This window comes from Numida meleagris, chromosome 1 (genome assembly GCF_002078875.1).
Source record: "Numida meleagris isolate 19003 breed g44 Domestic line chromosome 1, NumMel1.0, whole genome shotgun sequence".
In the NCBI taxonomy this organism is placed as follows: Eukaryota; Metazoa; Chordata; class Aves; order Galliformes; family Numididae; genus Numida; species Numida meleagris.
The window spans coordinates 192328915-192343534 of NC_034409.1; the positions used below are offsets into that span (position 1 = coordinate 192328915).

General features: G+C 59.9%; 2 protein-coding genes across 3 annotated transcripts; both read left to right on the forward strand.

Annotated features, from left to right (window-relative positions):
• On the forward strand, positions 1–2313 carry RRP8 (ribosomal RNA processing 8; the record flags this gene model as incomplete). Its single annotated transcript, XM_021383795.1, is given in 5 exon segments — positions 1–462; positions 532–661; positions 1147–1253; positions 1383–1479; positions 1912–2313. Coding segments are annotated over 5 exon segments (907 nt in total), but the record flags the coding sequence as incomplete, so codon positions are not given.
• LOC110391767 (F-box/WD repeat-containing protein 7-like) lies at positions 2334–14563 on the forward strand. Of its 2 annotated transcripts, none has more exons than XM_021383714.1 (13): positions 2334–2555; positions 4394–4564; positions 7460–7762; positions 8825–8907; positions 9346–9484; positions 9980–10114; positions 10214–10337; positions 10500–10636; positions 11961–12074; positions 12590–12771; positions 13044–13269; positions 13683–13893; positions 14058–14563. In XM_021383714.1, exons 1-13 carry the CDS (start codon positions 2334–2336, stop codon positions 14324–14326), a joined length of 2316 nt encoding a protein of 771 aa, XP_021239389.1. In that variant the 3' UTR covers positions 14327–14563. The 2 variants fall into 2 exon arrangements, with proteins under 2 accessions (XP_021239389.1, XP_021239397.1); XM_021383722.1 differs by lacking the exon at positions 2334–2555 and adding an exon at positions 2894–3706 and having other exon boundaries at positions 14058–14326.

A 14620-nucleotide genomic window follows, 5' to 3' on the forward strand; every position in this document is an offset into this window, starting at 1 on the left:
CCCCGCGGGGACCGAGGCCGAGGTGCCCCCGGGTGTCCCCGCGGAGCCGCCCCGGCGGAGCGCGGAGCCCGCAGCGGGGGATTCGGTGGCTGCGGCGCCGCGGCTCACTCGAAAGCAGTGGCGGAACAAACAGAAGAACAAGCGCCGGCAGCAGAAGCTGAAAGCGGAGAAGAACGCGGGCGGAGGTGGCTGCACCGGACCGGCAGCCCCGGAGCCCCCCGCCCCGGACGCGGTCCTCACGGGGCGGTCGGCGGCGCTGCGGGCGCGCATGGAGGAGCGGCTGCTGGCGGCGCGGTTCCGGTACATCAACGAGCAGCTCTACACCGGTAGCAGCCGCGACGCTGTGCGGCTCTTCCAGAGCGACCCTGACGCGTTCCAGATCTACCACCGCGGCTTTGCGCAGCAGGTGGGGCGCTGGCCCCGGAACCCCGTGGACCTCATCATCCAGCGGCTGCGGCAGCGGTGAGCACAGAGGAGCGGAGCTGGGGGGCGCGGGGGGGGATACAGCGGTACCGCCTCTGTGCCCCGCAGGCCAGCATCGCTGATCGTGGCAGATTTTGGGTGCGGCGACTGCAAGATTGCCGGCAGCGTCCGGAATAAGGTGCACTGCTTCGACCTGGTGCCACTCAGCCCGCTTGTCACCGTCTGCGACATGGCCGAGGTACGGGGCTGTGCTGTGACCGTGGCGTGCCAAGGAGCCAGGGTATGCTCCTGGGAGGGCAGGTGGGCTGCGCGTGCTCAGAGAGGAGCAGCAGAGCTGTAAACACAGGCTGCGCCCTGGTGCTCCTCATAATGGCAGAGTGCACCCATGTGGGGTGTTCCAGTGGTGTCTGGCGGCAGGACAAAGGACGACGGGCAAAAACCGTAACCCAGGGAATTCCATCTGAACACGAGAAAGAACTTTCTTCCTGTGAGGGTGGCAGAGCTCTGGCACAAGTTGCCCGGAGAGGTGGTGGGGTCTCCTTCTCTGGAGACACTCAAACCCACCTGCCGGAAGTCAGTGAGAAATCCACGCTTGCTTGTTCTGAACGTGGGGTGCTGCTGTTTGTGGCCCCCTTTCTGAGAAGGTGCTCGGCTGAATCTGAGAGTCAAGGGAATGCCAGCGGCAGGGACAGGCCCCATCCGCTCTCTGTTGGTGCTCTGCAGGTGCCGCTGGCAGATGAATCCGTGGACATTGCAGTTTTCTGCTTGGCACTGATGGGCACCAACCTGCAGGAGATCCTAGAGGAAGCCAACCGCGTGCTGAAGCTGGGGTAGGCGGGACTGCGTGCTGGGGCTAACAGGGGCACGGGGCGGTGGGGTGAGCGCTAGCGGTGCAGGCAGCAAGGGAGCTCTGGGCAGTGCCCGCAGTGGCACCGCTCAACGCCGTGCTGTCCCTGCAGCGGTACCCTGATGGTGGCCGAGGTTGCCAGCCGCTTTGAGGACCTCCGAGCCTTCATGAGTGCAATGGCTCAGCTGGGCTTCAAGAGCATCAACAAGGTGGGTCTCTGAGGGCCCCTGGTGCACATAACCTAGAGTGTGATGCCCTGGGAAACCCAGCACCGGCCTGGGGCCTGTGCCTGAGAAGTGACAATGTAGGGAAGGCAGACTGGGCAGGGAAGAGGAGGCTGGGATGGGGTAGGGAGGCACCCACGGGCTGTGGGGCTGGGAGGTGTGGAACATGCTGGGACGTGGGCCTGGGGAAGCCGGAGTCGGGGTTTTAGGGCTGGGGGTGTGCAGATGCCGCAGGGCGAGGGAGTGGGGGACGACGGGCCTGGAGCCGGGGGGACGTGGGGCTGGGGTGGGGCGGGGAGGAGCCAGGGTTAGGGGTGGGAGAACGCAGGGGACGCGGGGCCGGGATGGGCACGGAGCTGGGGGCACGTGGGGTACGGGGCCGGCACGGGCTGACTCGCTCTGACGCCGCGGCCCCAGGATCTTTCCAGCACCTTCTTCTACCTCCTGGAGTTCACCAAGGCGGGGCCGCCGCGACGCCGGCCCTGTGCGGGACTGCGCCTGCTGCCCTGCGTCTACAAGCGGCGCTGAGCGACCGAGCTTCCGGCACGGAGCTTCCGGCACGGGACTTCCGGCAGGGAACTTCCGGCACAGCCTCGGCGGGGGCGGGGCCTCGTGCCCTGTTTGTGCAGGCGGCGCTGAGGGGCGGGGCCGACGGAGGAGCCCGGAGCGCAGCCCCCGCGGAGCCGCGTTGAGGGGCGGGGCTCGAAGGCGCGGGCGGAGCCGGGGCCGTGAGCAGCGCGCGCGCCTGCGGGGGATGGTGCCGAGGCGCTCCCCGTGCGCACGCGCAGTTAGCAATAAAGCGGCCGTTTCCGTACACTCGCACCGCCTCGGTGGCGCGCATGGGCGGGGCGGGCGGGGCCGCGTTTGCGTCTGCGCGGTTCACGCGGCTCGCGCAGGCCTGTGCGGCGGCGGCGGCGGGTGCCGGGATGTCGGGGCCGGGCCCGGGGCCGGGCCCCGGCGGGGGGAAGCTGGATATTAACCGCGCCGGCGTGGCCGAGCTGGAGGGCGCGCTCAGCGGCATCGGGCGGCGCCGGGCCCGCGGCATCGTGCGCAAGAGAGAGGTGAGGGCGGCGCCGGGCGGGGGCGCGGGGCGCTGCGCTGCGGGGGGGAGGGGGCAGCGCGGGGTCCGCGAGCGGGGAGGGACCGGGCCCGGCCCGCTGCGTTCGGCCGGGGACGGTGCGCGCCGCGTGGCCCGGTCTCGGGGGCGTCTGTAAGGGCCGCCCCGGGGCTGCCTGCGGCCGGGGAGGCCTTGGGGCGGGGGCGGGACCCTCGCGGTCCGTCCCAGGCCGGGGCTGCTTCCGAGGCGCCGCGCGCGGGGCCCGGCGCTGCCCCCGCGGGGAGGACGGCTCCTCCCTGCCCTGCCCGCCGCTCTCCGGGGCAGCCCGTTCCGTGTCGGGGCCGAGCCCGGCGCCGGAGCGGACCTCGGGGCCCAGGAGGTGGGAAGGGGCCGTCACGGTGCGCGGGGGATCCCGGTGCCGCCTCTTGGCCGGGGCTTGCCCTGTCATTTGGAAATGACGGCCGAGCGGGAGCAACGCCTGCGTGCGGCAGTCACTCGCGGAGTGAGCGAGCCGCTTGCGTGACACGGCCGTGAGGAAGGTGCGTGTGATCGCAGGCCGCGTCAGCGCGGTGCTTCCAGCAGACAGGAAGGTGAACGCCGTGTGTACCAGAAAGCGCCGGCGGGGTCACAGCCGAAACGCGGCATCCGTGCTGGAACTGTCCGAGCGGGGAGGCGGGCGGAACCGGGAGGCGGAAGGCAGGTCTGACAGGAGGAGGCTGGAGGAGCTTGGCTTTTTTTGGCCTGGAACGGAGGAGCTGAGAATGCAGGGTCACCGGCTATAAATACAGCAGCAGTGTAAACAGCGTGGGGGTGGAAGAGGAACAGCCCTTTAAACAAAAGAGCTGTGGGCATGGGAATAGGGGAAGGTAAATCCATAGAATGGAGATTATCGTTAGAACAGCGGTTTGGGGTAAGGCTGTTTAGTGGGGATAAGGATAAGGGTGATGGGCACTGTGTGTGCGTGGACCTGGCAGAAGGTTGGGGGCTGCTTCCAGTTGTTGGAGATTGGCCGGGTGGGCCAGTGAATGCACTTTGGTCTTGGGACCAGGGGCTGGAGGACATGATGCCCCGTTCTGAGCTGTTGTCCTTTGCTTTTGGGCTTCTCCTCCACCTGCTAGAAAAAGCCGTGGTGCACCGGGCGAAGGCTGTAAACAAGTGAGTTCACAGTAACAAGATTGTGCAAAATAAGTTTGTATCAAAACTTCCTTGCGGGAAAGGTGTGCTGGTTTGTCGGTGAAGCAAGGCTATCCCATGAGACAAGGAGATCCAGTACTTCCCTCCTGACCTCTTCTGGCTGGTTGTCATGGCAATGGCCTTGCACTGCAAGTGTTTGAGACATACCAAGCACACCCCGGGAAGTCAGAAGGTGCTTTCTGTTGGTCCTTTACAGGCACTGAGGGGCGTGGTGGGGATGGGTTGATGGTTGGACTGGGTGATCTTAGTGGTCTTTTCCAACTTTAATAATTCTGTGATTCTATAATTCCACTACCCTTCCTTGTGAGTCTGTGTGATATTGTCACTACTACTGTTTCCACAAACTCTCCCTGTCCTGAGCAGAACTGGGAGAAGCATCTGTAGGCAGAAGACATTCTGTCCCTCTAATGGGTGCGGTAGTAAGCACGTGAAATGCAAAGACACTGCTCCATTGTGGCACCCCAGCTCCTTCCCCCTCTGCCCCAAAGTAGCAAAGGGAGCTGTGGCTGTGAATGAAACGAAAGCTCGTGGGTCTGGGATCACCTGCCAGGAAGTGGCAGGACAAAGGTGTTAGTAAGCCTGGTCCTGCCTGGGAGCTAATCCCTGGGCGTCTGAGCCCTGTGTTCAGTCTCATTTCTCCTCTTGCAGGAACTGAAGGGCTTCAACTCGCTCGATGACCTTCTCCACGTCAAAGGCATCACCACCCGCATCTTGGAGCTGAACAGTCAGCGGATGACTTGCAGAAGGCGACCAAGCAGTGAGGAAGCTGTCAGGGTGAGCCCTGCTCTGCTGGGGGACAGCAAAGCTCCCGTGCCTCAGGTAGGAAAAGAGAGAAAGTGACAGTCCTGTGTGATGGGGAGGGGATCCTGCCTGCAGCAGTGCAGGAGCTGGGAAGAGGCTGGTGCAAGCACAGGGAGATTCTCTGGTCAGGAGACACACCTGCTTTGGCCACTGTGACAAGGAGGCTTCACCCTGCTGAGCTGCAGCATGGTCTGTCTGTAGGGCCCTTTGAGGCAGCAGGGGGCCTTGGGGAGCATCCCAGCAGCAGAGATTTTGTGGCTGCTGCTTTGGTGTCCTGGTGGAGAGTGCAGTGGTCCCTGGGCACGCACCTTGCTGAAGCTGCTTTGCTGGGTGCCTCTGCCCCATGGTCCCCATAGAAGCAAGGCTCTGACTCCAGAGGACACGCGTAGCTTACGGCTGCCTCCCTTGCCACAAAGCAGCTCTCCATTGGCAGCCTCCTACAGACAGCTGTCGAGTTCCACTAATTGTTCATCATGAGAGGCCAGAACTGGGTGTGGACAGAAGTTCTTCCTCTAGGCTGGCAGCTGAAGAGGCCGGAGTCCACCCCTCGCCAAGGTCTTTGCCCTCTTGTTCTTGTCTGCGTGAGCAGTGACCGGCACGCTGCCTGCCTGGTGCTGGGGACTTCAGGAAGCGCATCTTCCTGCTGCTGGTCCCTGCAGGCTGAGGAGGCTCCCCAGGAGGCAGGAAGGCTCTGCCCAGTCGAGCCCTCAGGCATGGTGCCTGGAGGCATGGGGGGGCTGCTGGAAGGTGTTTGTCTGCCTGGAAGATGTCTGTGGTGACTCAGGATCCCCCGGTGCTGCCCCAGCAGCATGGTCTCAGCGCCCCACCCTAAGCCCCAGCTCTGAATACTAGAGGAAGTGCTTGAGAAACCAGGGCTCAGTATTGCCTCCTGGAGAGGTGGATCCAGGCAGGGCTGGGGTGGCCTCTGCCTGCTCTGGGCACTGTCTCAGCCCAGCCCTACGCTTTGCTGTGAGTGCTGGGCAGCCTGCTTCTGGTGTGGGGAGCCGGGGCCTTGTTCCCTGTGTTGAATAAGCCCAGTCCTTGCTGTACTAAGTGTTGCACTGCCTGGTAGGAGCCTCTTAAAGTGCCAAGGGTTTTCCTTCTGCAGGTATGTTTTTGTGCTGTAACTGAACCGTCTCCTCGTTTCTTTTCTCCTCCTCCTGTGAGATATTTTCTTTGCCTTTGAATCATTTCTGGGAGAGGGTTGACCAATACCTTAATGTTTAAAGCATTCTGTTTTAAAACATGGATTGAGCGTTGCATAACTCGGGTGTGTAGAGCAGCTTAGAGGTAGAGTTGCTCCCCTGCTTGCACCTCTTGTCTGCTTGGATTTTTGAGCCTGCAGCTTGTGCCAAGTGCCACCCCTCAGTCCTGGTCAGATGCTGCTTTCTGGGACACGCAGCCCCTGCTGCCTGCTCTGGTTGGTCTGGCTCTCCTTGTCTTTGGGTGGAAAACGTTGCCTCTGGGTATGCTGAAATATGTTTTATTTGAGTGAGGCTGGCGTACCAAGTGACTCAGATCCCTGGATGAGTGTCTTTGCTTCCTACTGAGATGTCAATCTCAAAATATCATCAGAAAAACATTATTTACTTCCCTATTATGAGTAAAACAGATACTGAGTTGTGGTTCCTCCCCGCCTTATGGGCCCGCACAAGGTCCATCAGCAGGCAGTGAGGGTTCCCAGTGACAGGTACCTTCTGACACCTGGTCACCAGTGCTGGCTGCCCTGATCCTACCCACCTCTCTGCACAACCCTTCCGGGGCTGTGGTGAGCCAGCGTTGGGTCAGGAGGCTGTGCCCTGGTCCTCCGTGGGTGTGTCTCATCTACGCAATTTATGCAATTGCTTTTGTTAACCAAATGTAACACTGCAAGGAGTAAAATCAACTTGATTTGAAATGGTCCATTTTCAAAGCCCGGTCAGCTGGTGCAAAGCGTGTCCCTGTCATCTTTTACCAATGGAATCAGCCCCTCTGTTACCAGATGTCCAGCTCTGTACAGCCTCAGCCTTCTGCTTCCCTCAGTTTTAGCACGATTTTCGCACTCTCCTGACCTTTTCAGTTCCTGCTCTATCCCAAACTTTATTAAAAATGGTCATCATGGGCCAGTGAGTTACTTGTACTATCTATTGCCTGAGACTGGTGCAAACAGCCCTGGTTTGCTGATTGAGGTCTGTTCTTGGTGCACTGGAAAACAGTTCTTCCTCCTCCTGTGACACGGGGATGTTATTCTGCTGCTTCTAAATGATTACTGGATGCTTCTGCTTTTTTTTTTTTTTTTTTTAATGTGTGATGTTTTTCTTGGTGCTGCTTTTTGGGGGGAGAAGAGGCGCAGGTGGTAAGGGGGGATGCAGTGCACACCCCTCCAGTGATTCAGCCCCGGGTTGGATTGGTGGGGGGCCATGACCTTGGTGTGGTGCTGCTCACGCTGCAGCGAAGGCTGATGACAGTGCAGCCTGCACTTCCCAGCCAGGCAGGGCAGCCCTTGTGTGCAGCAGCTCTGCCTTGTGCTCTGTCATGCAGAACGCTGCTCCCAGCTGCAGTGGGAAGGGGCTGGCTGTGCAGAGTGGAGCTGGTGCAGGTGAGTTCAGTGGTGCTTGGTGCCTTGCTGCTCCTGCAGTGTTTGCATGTGCTGCTTGGCCACGTCATTTGGTCATGTGGCAGCTGTGCCCTCCTTTTGGGCTGGGAAGCATCCTGTCTCCACGCCTTGCTGGGCTGTGGCTGCCTGTGACCCCAGACAGAACCTTGGCTCTGCCATCTGCTCCCCTCTTCCCATCTTCAGCTCTGCCCTGCTCACCACTCCCTTCTTGGGCCTCCGTTCTGGTCAGCTGCCCCTCGGCCCCTGTGTGCCACCACTGAGACCCCAGGGACCACCTGTGGCAGGCAGACCTGACCCTGCACCTTCTTGTCCTGTAGGTGGTGGCTGAGGAGGAAGATGTGTCAGGGCCCTGGGAGCTGGAGTGTGCTGGGAAGAGGAACCTGGGGCCCGGGCTGGAGGCCAATGGCTCCCAGGGGCAGGAGGAGCAGGAGCCAGTCAGCTCCACGGCCTGCGGAGAGCCAGAGGAGGAGGAGGAGACAGAAGAGGAAGAAGGGAGCTGCTGCAGTGAGGAAGGGGAAGATGGCAGTAACATCTATTTCTACTACACCATTGGCGAGCGCTGGATAGACTATCTGCAGCGGACGGAGGACAGCGGCTTTCTCCGCCACGTGCGGCCCAAGGTAACGCTGCTGTGGGTGGAGGTAAAGGGACTGTGTGTGTAACTGTGGTCCCTGTGAAAGTGATGGGGAAAAGAGGTTTGTCTTGGGGAGGGCTGCCACCCAGGAGCTGGCACTGGCGCACTGCATGTGGTCCAGCTGCAGCTGGTGGCTTTGGATGCTGCTGCTTCCCACAGCGCTGGTGCCAGTGGCCCACAAGCCACAGCAGTGTGCTGAGATCCTGCTGCAGGGGGGGCTGTGCTTGGCTGGCATTGCCCTGGGGGCCTCTGGGGTGTACCATGGGGCTGCGGGGCAGCTCGGGTCTGGTAGCTGGACTGGGTGCACTGTCAGCCTTTTGGGGCACTGCCCCAGTGTATCCAAGCACTGCTGGCCACCCCCGAGCCGTGCCCTGCTCTGTCACTTTGTGGTGGTGCCAGAGCTGTCCTCAGGGAGCAGGGTTCTGTGTGGGCCAGGCAGAGGCCAGCCTGCACACAGGGCTGCGGGTGGTGCCTGCACTAGGTATTGAAGGGAAGGAGCCCTGCTTCTGCCTGGGATGGATTAGCCCTTGCTTGCTTTCTTTTGTCTGTTGGCACTGTGAGTAGCCCCCCACTCTGTTTGCGCTTACTGTTAATTCTGCGCTGCTTGTGTGGAGTGAGAAGGATGCTGATTCCCACTGATGCAACCGTGTTGGAGTATGGCCTGCTGCACATCCCAGCACGGCTTTCCTCGCAGGTAACAGGCACAGCGTGGAGTGCTGAGCTACTGGCTGGCTGCGGGGCTGCCTGCTCTCTGTTGGGCTGTGCACAAAGGTTAAGCAGGCGTTTTCTCAGCTGTTGCTTTTGTCCCTGTGCACCTTGTCTGCTGACCTGTCCCCATCAAGCCTGATATTCCCCTCAGAAAGACCAAGTTCTGTTAACCCCTTCAGGAGTTAACTCCTCTGCCTGCTCCAGAGTTTGGGTGGCCTTCAGCTTCCCCTGCAGCTTCTCAGCACGAGCATGGTCTTGGAAGACAGGCTGTGGGTCAGCGACCCAGAATGTGCAGGCAGAGCTGTGCTCCACCCTGTTTCACCTTGCCATTGTCTTGCAGATGAAGCGGAAGTCAGAGAACGGCCTGGATGGCAGGGCACTGTCCCCCGGTAAAAAGCTGTGCAAGGGCTCAGAGTACAGCAGGTAAGACGAGTGCTCTGCATGGCGAGCTGACCTGGGGAGTGGCAGGGCCTCCTTTCACTAGTCCCATACAGCTGCTGGGCTTCATTCAGGAGTCCTGTGGAAGTGGTGGAGTCTCCTACTTGGGAGTCTCCAAAAGCCACCTAGATGTGGTCCTGGGCAGGTAGCTCTGGGTGGCGGGGTTGGACCACGTGACCTCCAGAGGTGTCTCCAGCCTCAGCCTGTCTGGAATTCTGTTATTACATAGAGAGGGTTGGTGTAAAGGGACTGTGTGTGTGGCTGTGGTCCATGTAGAAGTGATGAGGAGAAGGGGTTAGCCTGCGGGAGGCTCGTGACTTATGTCGTATGGGCACTTGTGTTCTGGGAGCTGTTTGCATGGTGTGGTCGAGTAGCGCTGGGACATCTCACCTTCGCTTTGGTTTCTCCCTGGTTGTGGCCCAGGACACTGGGTCCTTGCACGCCCAGTCCCACCACCACCTTTGGGGACCTGCGCAACGCTAAAGCTGGCCAGGCCCGGCGCCGCCGCATCCCCTCTGTTGCTCCTCCGCCCGAGCTGCAGGACTGGCTGCGCACCTTCCAGGTAAGCACGGCTCCTGGCCAAAGGGTTTGCCTCAGAGGGCATCAAGGAGCTGTGGGTCTGCAGGGCAGGTGTGAGGGGGCCGAGGCCTGGGGAGTCCTTCTAGTGAAACCTGCTACAGGCAGGGGTTCTGGGTCCTGCAGTGGAGTTCCAGCAAGTTTTTGCCCTTAGCTCATGGCGTACAGAAACGGTCCATCTCTTGTTCCTGCTGGGCAGTGTGCCTTTTGTCCGAGGCAACATTGCTTTGCATGCCATTGCACAGCACCTGTGTCCCACTGTACGTGACTAGTGGAGCTCCCAGCCCCATTTCTGTGCTCCTCTCTGTGCTAGGCCCCTGGCCAGCTCCAAAGGCCGTGCTCTCCTGCAGCCCAATTGCTCCTGTGGTGGTTGTTATCACTGTTGGGGCTGGGCTGGATGGAGGCACTGCTCAGCTGCAGGGGAGCCTGCTGCGAGGGCCTGCCGTGCACGCAGGCAATGTGATTGTGTCCCTGTCCTCAGCGGTGGAGCGGCCCAGAGAAGCTGCTGGCTCTGGATGAGCTCATTGATCGCTGCGAGCCCTCCCAGATCAAGTACATGATGCAGGTCATTGAACCACAGTTCCAGAGAGACTTCATTTCACTGCTGCCCAAGGAGGTGAGTCAAGGCAAGAGGCAGCCTGGCCCCACTGCTGTGTGCTGGTTACCAGCCGTGGGGGCCTGCTCTGCCGTTGTGACCTGGCTTCTGGTTCTGCAGCTGGCACTCTATGTCCTCTCATTCCTGGAGCCTCGGGACCTGCTCCGCGCTGCCCAGACCTGCCGCTACTGGAGGGTCTTGGCTGAAGATAACCTGCTTTGGAGGGAGAAATGCCGTGAAGAAGGTAAAGGTCTCTCCAGCACGTGGCACGTTGTGGCTGGGATCTGCAGTGGAGTAGCCCACAGCTGCCACTGCTGTGCATCATCTTTGCTCCTCCTGGGGCGGGGACACAAACAACCTGTGTATTGCAGGGAAGTCTGCATCGGACTGCTTGTTCTTCCTGCAGGCATTGAGGAGCCCTTGAACCTGCGTAAACGGCGCCTGCTGAGCCCTGGATTCATGTACAGCCCCTGGAAATTTGCCTTTATGCGGCAGCACAAAATTGACATGAATTGGCGCAGCGGCGAGCTTAAAGCCCCCAAGGTGGGTGCTGTCAGCAGTGCTTGCTAAGAAGCAGATTTTAGACATGTAGGAATCTGGTACAGGAAGGAAGCAGCAGAATATCCATGACAAATATCCAAATATCCATGACCAATAGGATGAGATCAGCCCTAAGCATTTGAAAACTGCTTCAGGAAAAGATTTAGGTATCTGGCCTGCCTTCAGGAGGCACGAGTCAGAGGCACTCACCTGTAAGTATTTAAATTTAAATACTTCCTCTGCAGCTTCCTGCAACTCCTGTCCTTGCCTGCAGAGAGCAGATCCACAGCACAGCTGGTGTCAGGGATTGCCACAATGAGTGCTGCAGGTCTGCAGCTCTGTCAGTGGAAGAAGGGTTGCCCTTAACTCGAGGAGTTTTTCACCTCTTCATCCCTTCTCTGAGTGCGTGTTGCATAACCTTGGCATCCAGGGAGTGGTACAAACCTTCTGAGGCTCAGCCAGACCTTGTCCCAAGTCCATCCCATAGCGTGTTGTAGAGCACTTTGCTGTTGGTTTTATCTCTTTCTCCAAAGTCCCTTCCAGCCCCTAGTCTCCATCCACAAAGCGAGGATAGCAAAGTCTCAGTCACTCTGTGGCTGGCCCCACAGGCAAGAACTTCCACCTCTCTGCTTTGCATCCCTGGACTTTCTCTGGACCCCCAGTGTCCCCAGGCCCTTTCCCATGCTCCCACAGCACCCAGGGAGCAGCAGAGCTGTACGTACTGCAACGACTGCACCTCTGCAGCAGGCTGCTCCAGGCAGCCCTTGCTGAGTCCCTAGCATGCCGTTGCTGTGCCTGCTGTGAGTAGAGCTGCATGGGGCCCTGCCAGCAGGACAGCTGTCCTACACTGTCCCCACACCAAAGGACAGCTCTGGGCTGGCCGTTGTGCTGAGCCATCCCTCACTGTGCTCAGCCAGCGCTGCCCGGTGCTGTTCTTGTGGGAGACTTAGTCACTACCCACTTCCTCTGCCTGCTGCCACATTGCTGCTTGGGAAGATGGGAGTGGATGCGGAGGTCTTGGTGCATTCTCTGCCACCAGGGAAGGTGGGGCTCGTGGTCTTAAATGTGTTCAGTCTCATGGCCACTGATTTTAGGGCTAGGACAGAAGATCAACTCTGACCTCAAAGCTTGTGCAACCTAAATAGTCACAAGGATCAATCCTTGTGTTGGAATTCCCTTGTAGCCCATCATCCCCTGGCAGTAGCTCCCACGTGTCTCCTTTGGCTCCTGCTGTAGGTGCCACCCAGCAGGGAGGTGGCCGTTGTCTCAAGGACCCGCGTGTTCTTACTGCACACCTTCCTGCTCACTCATGGTCTTCTCCCTTCAGGTGCTGAAGGGACATGATGACCACGTCATCACCTGCCTGCAGTTCTGTGGCAACCGGATAGTGAGCGGCTCAGATGACAACACGCTCAAAGTGTGGTCGGCCGTCACCGGAGAGGTGAGGGTTCATCCCGAGCCCTGTCACAGCGCTGCTCTGCTGGCACTTGGAGAGCTGCACTGTTCCTCTGCATTGCTGCAGGGTGGGTGGAGGTAGCAGAGGCGTCACGGTGGTTCGATGGGTTTGTCTGGTCTGACAAGGTGCAGCTGGGGAGAGGTGTTGATAGATCCTGTGACTGCGGGGGCAGTGGGAAGAGCCATCTTATGCTAGCAGTCAGTGTTGGTGCAGTGACAAATGAGCAAGAGCTGGCTGCATGCTTTTCCACTGGTGGTCAGCAAACGTGGACCGCTCTGTTGAAGACCTGACAAGGGCAAGAAACCCAGCTGGTTTTAGAACAGCAAGCAGCCCTTCTGGGAGAAGTCTGGTGGGAACCTGAGTTTGCAGGGAGATGGCTTGCTGAGCTGAAGAGCCTTACCGGCCCCATCCCCAGAGGAAGTCCCATGCCTTGCTGTCCCTCTTACAATGTTGTTTAGCCTTTCCTAAATGAAGGTCTCGCATCTCGTTGTTCTTTGCAGTGTGTGCAGACTCTAGTTGGCCACACAGGAGGTGTCTGGTCCTCCCAGATGAGGGACAGCATTGTCATCAGCGGCTCTACGGACCGAACACTCAAAGTGTGGAACGCAGACACAGGCGAATGCGTGCACACGCTGTATGGGCACACATCCACAGTGCGCTGCATGCACTTGCACGGGAACAGGTATGGGAGTGAAGGTATTCGGGGCCTGGTGTGTGGTATGGGGGTAGGTGAAGGTGAGGAGCTACTAGGGGCTGTGCCACTCCATGGGGTGGGACCTGGGGTAGGTGAAAGTGCAGAGGTGTTCTGGACCTGGGCTGATTGCTGAGTGGAAGGAGGCTTCCCTTGGGGGAGGTAGGGGAGCCGGGGCTGCCCCTGGGGCAGCTGGTGTGCCTGGGTGTACCTGAGCTGGGGGAGGCCCGCAGCTGACACAGACTGCTTGTCTTTGCTCCCAGGGTTGTGAGTGGCTCACGGGATGCCACTCTGCGCCTCTGGGACATCGAGACCGGGCAGTGTCTACACGTGTTGATGGGGCACGTGGCCGCCGTGCGCTGTGTGCAGTATGATGGGCACAAGGTGGTGAGCGGTGCGTACGACTACACAGTGAAAGTGTGGGACCCTGAGAGTGAGAGCTGCACTCACACGCTGCAGGGACACACGAACCGCGTCTACTCATTGCAGGTAAGAGCCTGGCCCCTTCCCCTCACCTGCCTGCTGCAGGGACACAAACCTGTTTGTTCTGACACTTAGAAGAAGCTGTCTCTGTGCTGCGCGCGTGCGCTGCAGGAGCACGCGGGCTGAGCCTGTGTTCTGTGTGAGATGCTTTCTGCCCTTCCATCCTAACCCCTCTCGTGTGTGCTGAAGGAACACACAACCCACGCCTGCTCCTTGGAGGGGAGGTGCTGCTGAGGCACCCTGCTGGGCCGTGGGTGCCACCTGAGCCCACCGCTGACTGCGGTGCCCAGCCCCCGACGCTGCACTGCCATGGATTGGGCTCCATGATCTGTGTGGGTCCCTTCCAGTTGGGGATATTCTGTGGCTCTATGAGAAAGCAGCTCCCGTTTCGGCCGTGCTGACCCGTGTCTCTCTGGCAGTTTGACGGGACGCACATCGTGAGCGGCTCTCTGGACACGTCAATTCGAGTGTGGGATGTAGAAAGTGGGAACTGCTTACACACCCTCATGGGGCACCAGTCGCTTACAAGCGGCATGGAGCTACGTGACAACATCCTTGTGTCCGGCAACGCTGACTCCACCGTAAAGATCTGGGACATCAAGACGGGCCAGTGCCTGCAAACGCTGCAGGGTGAGTGTGGGCGGGAGGAATGCTGGAGCGGGGTCACGGTGTTTCTAACCCCCAGACACAGCGGGGTCAGGACAGGTGCTGCCCAGGCAGCAGGGCCAAGCGGTGGGTGACCCTGGGGCTCAGGTGGGAGCGCACGAGGACTCATGGGTACCTACCTCCCCTAGGGCCGAGCAAGCACCAGAGCGCTGTGACCTGCCTGCAGTTCAGCTCCAAGTTCGTGGTGACCAGCTCGGACGATGGTACTGTCAAGCTCTGGGACCTCAAGACGGGCGAATTTGTGCGCAACCTGGTGGCACTGGAGAGCGGGGGCAGCGGGGGCGTGGTGTGGCGCATCCGTGCCTCCAACACCAAGCTGGTGTGCGCGGTGGGCAGCCGCAACGGGACAGAGGAGACCAAGCTGCTAGTGCTGGACTTTGATGTGGACCTGAAATGAACCCGGCTGATGCAAGCTGGGAGGGAGGATCCCGCGGGCTGGGCGTAGCAGCTGGTCTTGGTGGGGCTGGCCCCAGAGCAGGCGCTAGCTCCCCGCGGTCTGTAAATACTGTTTGCAGCTGTCTGGGCCTTATTTATATATGTGTGAACTCCCTGTGGGGAGCCTGCGCCCAGCTGGGGCACTGTACAGAGGAAGCAGCATGTTTTGTACACACTAATATATCGATTTATTTCTGTACCTGGAGCCTGCTTCTCCCCCTGCTGTTCCGTGGGCCCTCCCTGGAGCTCCTCCCTC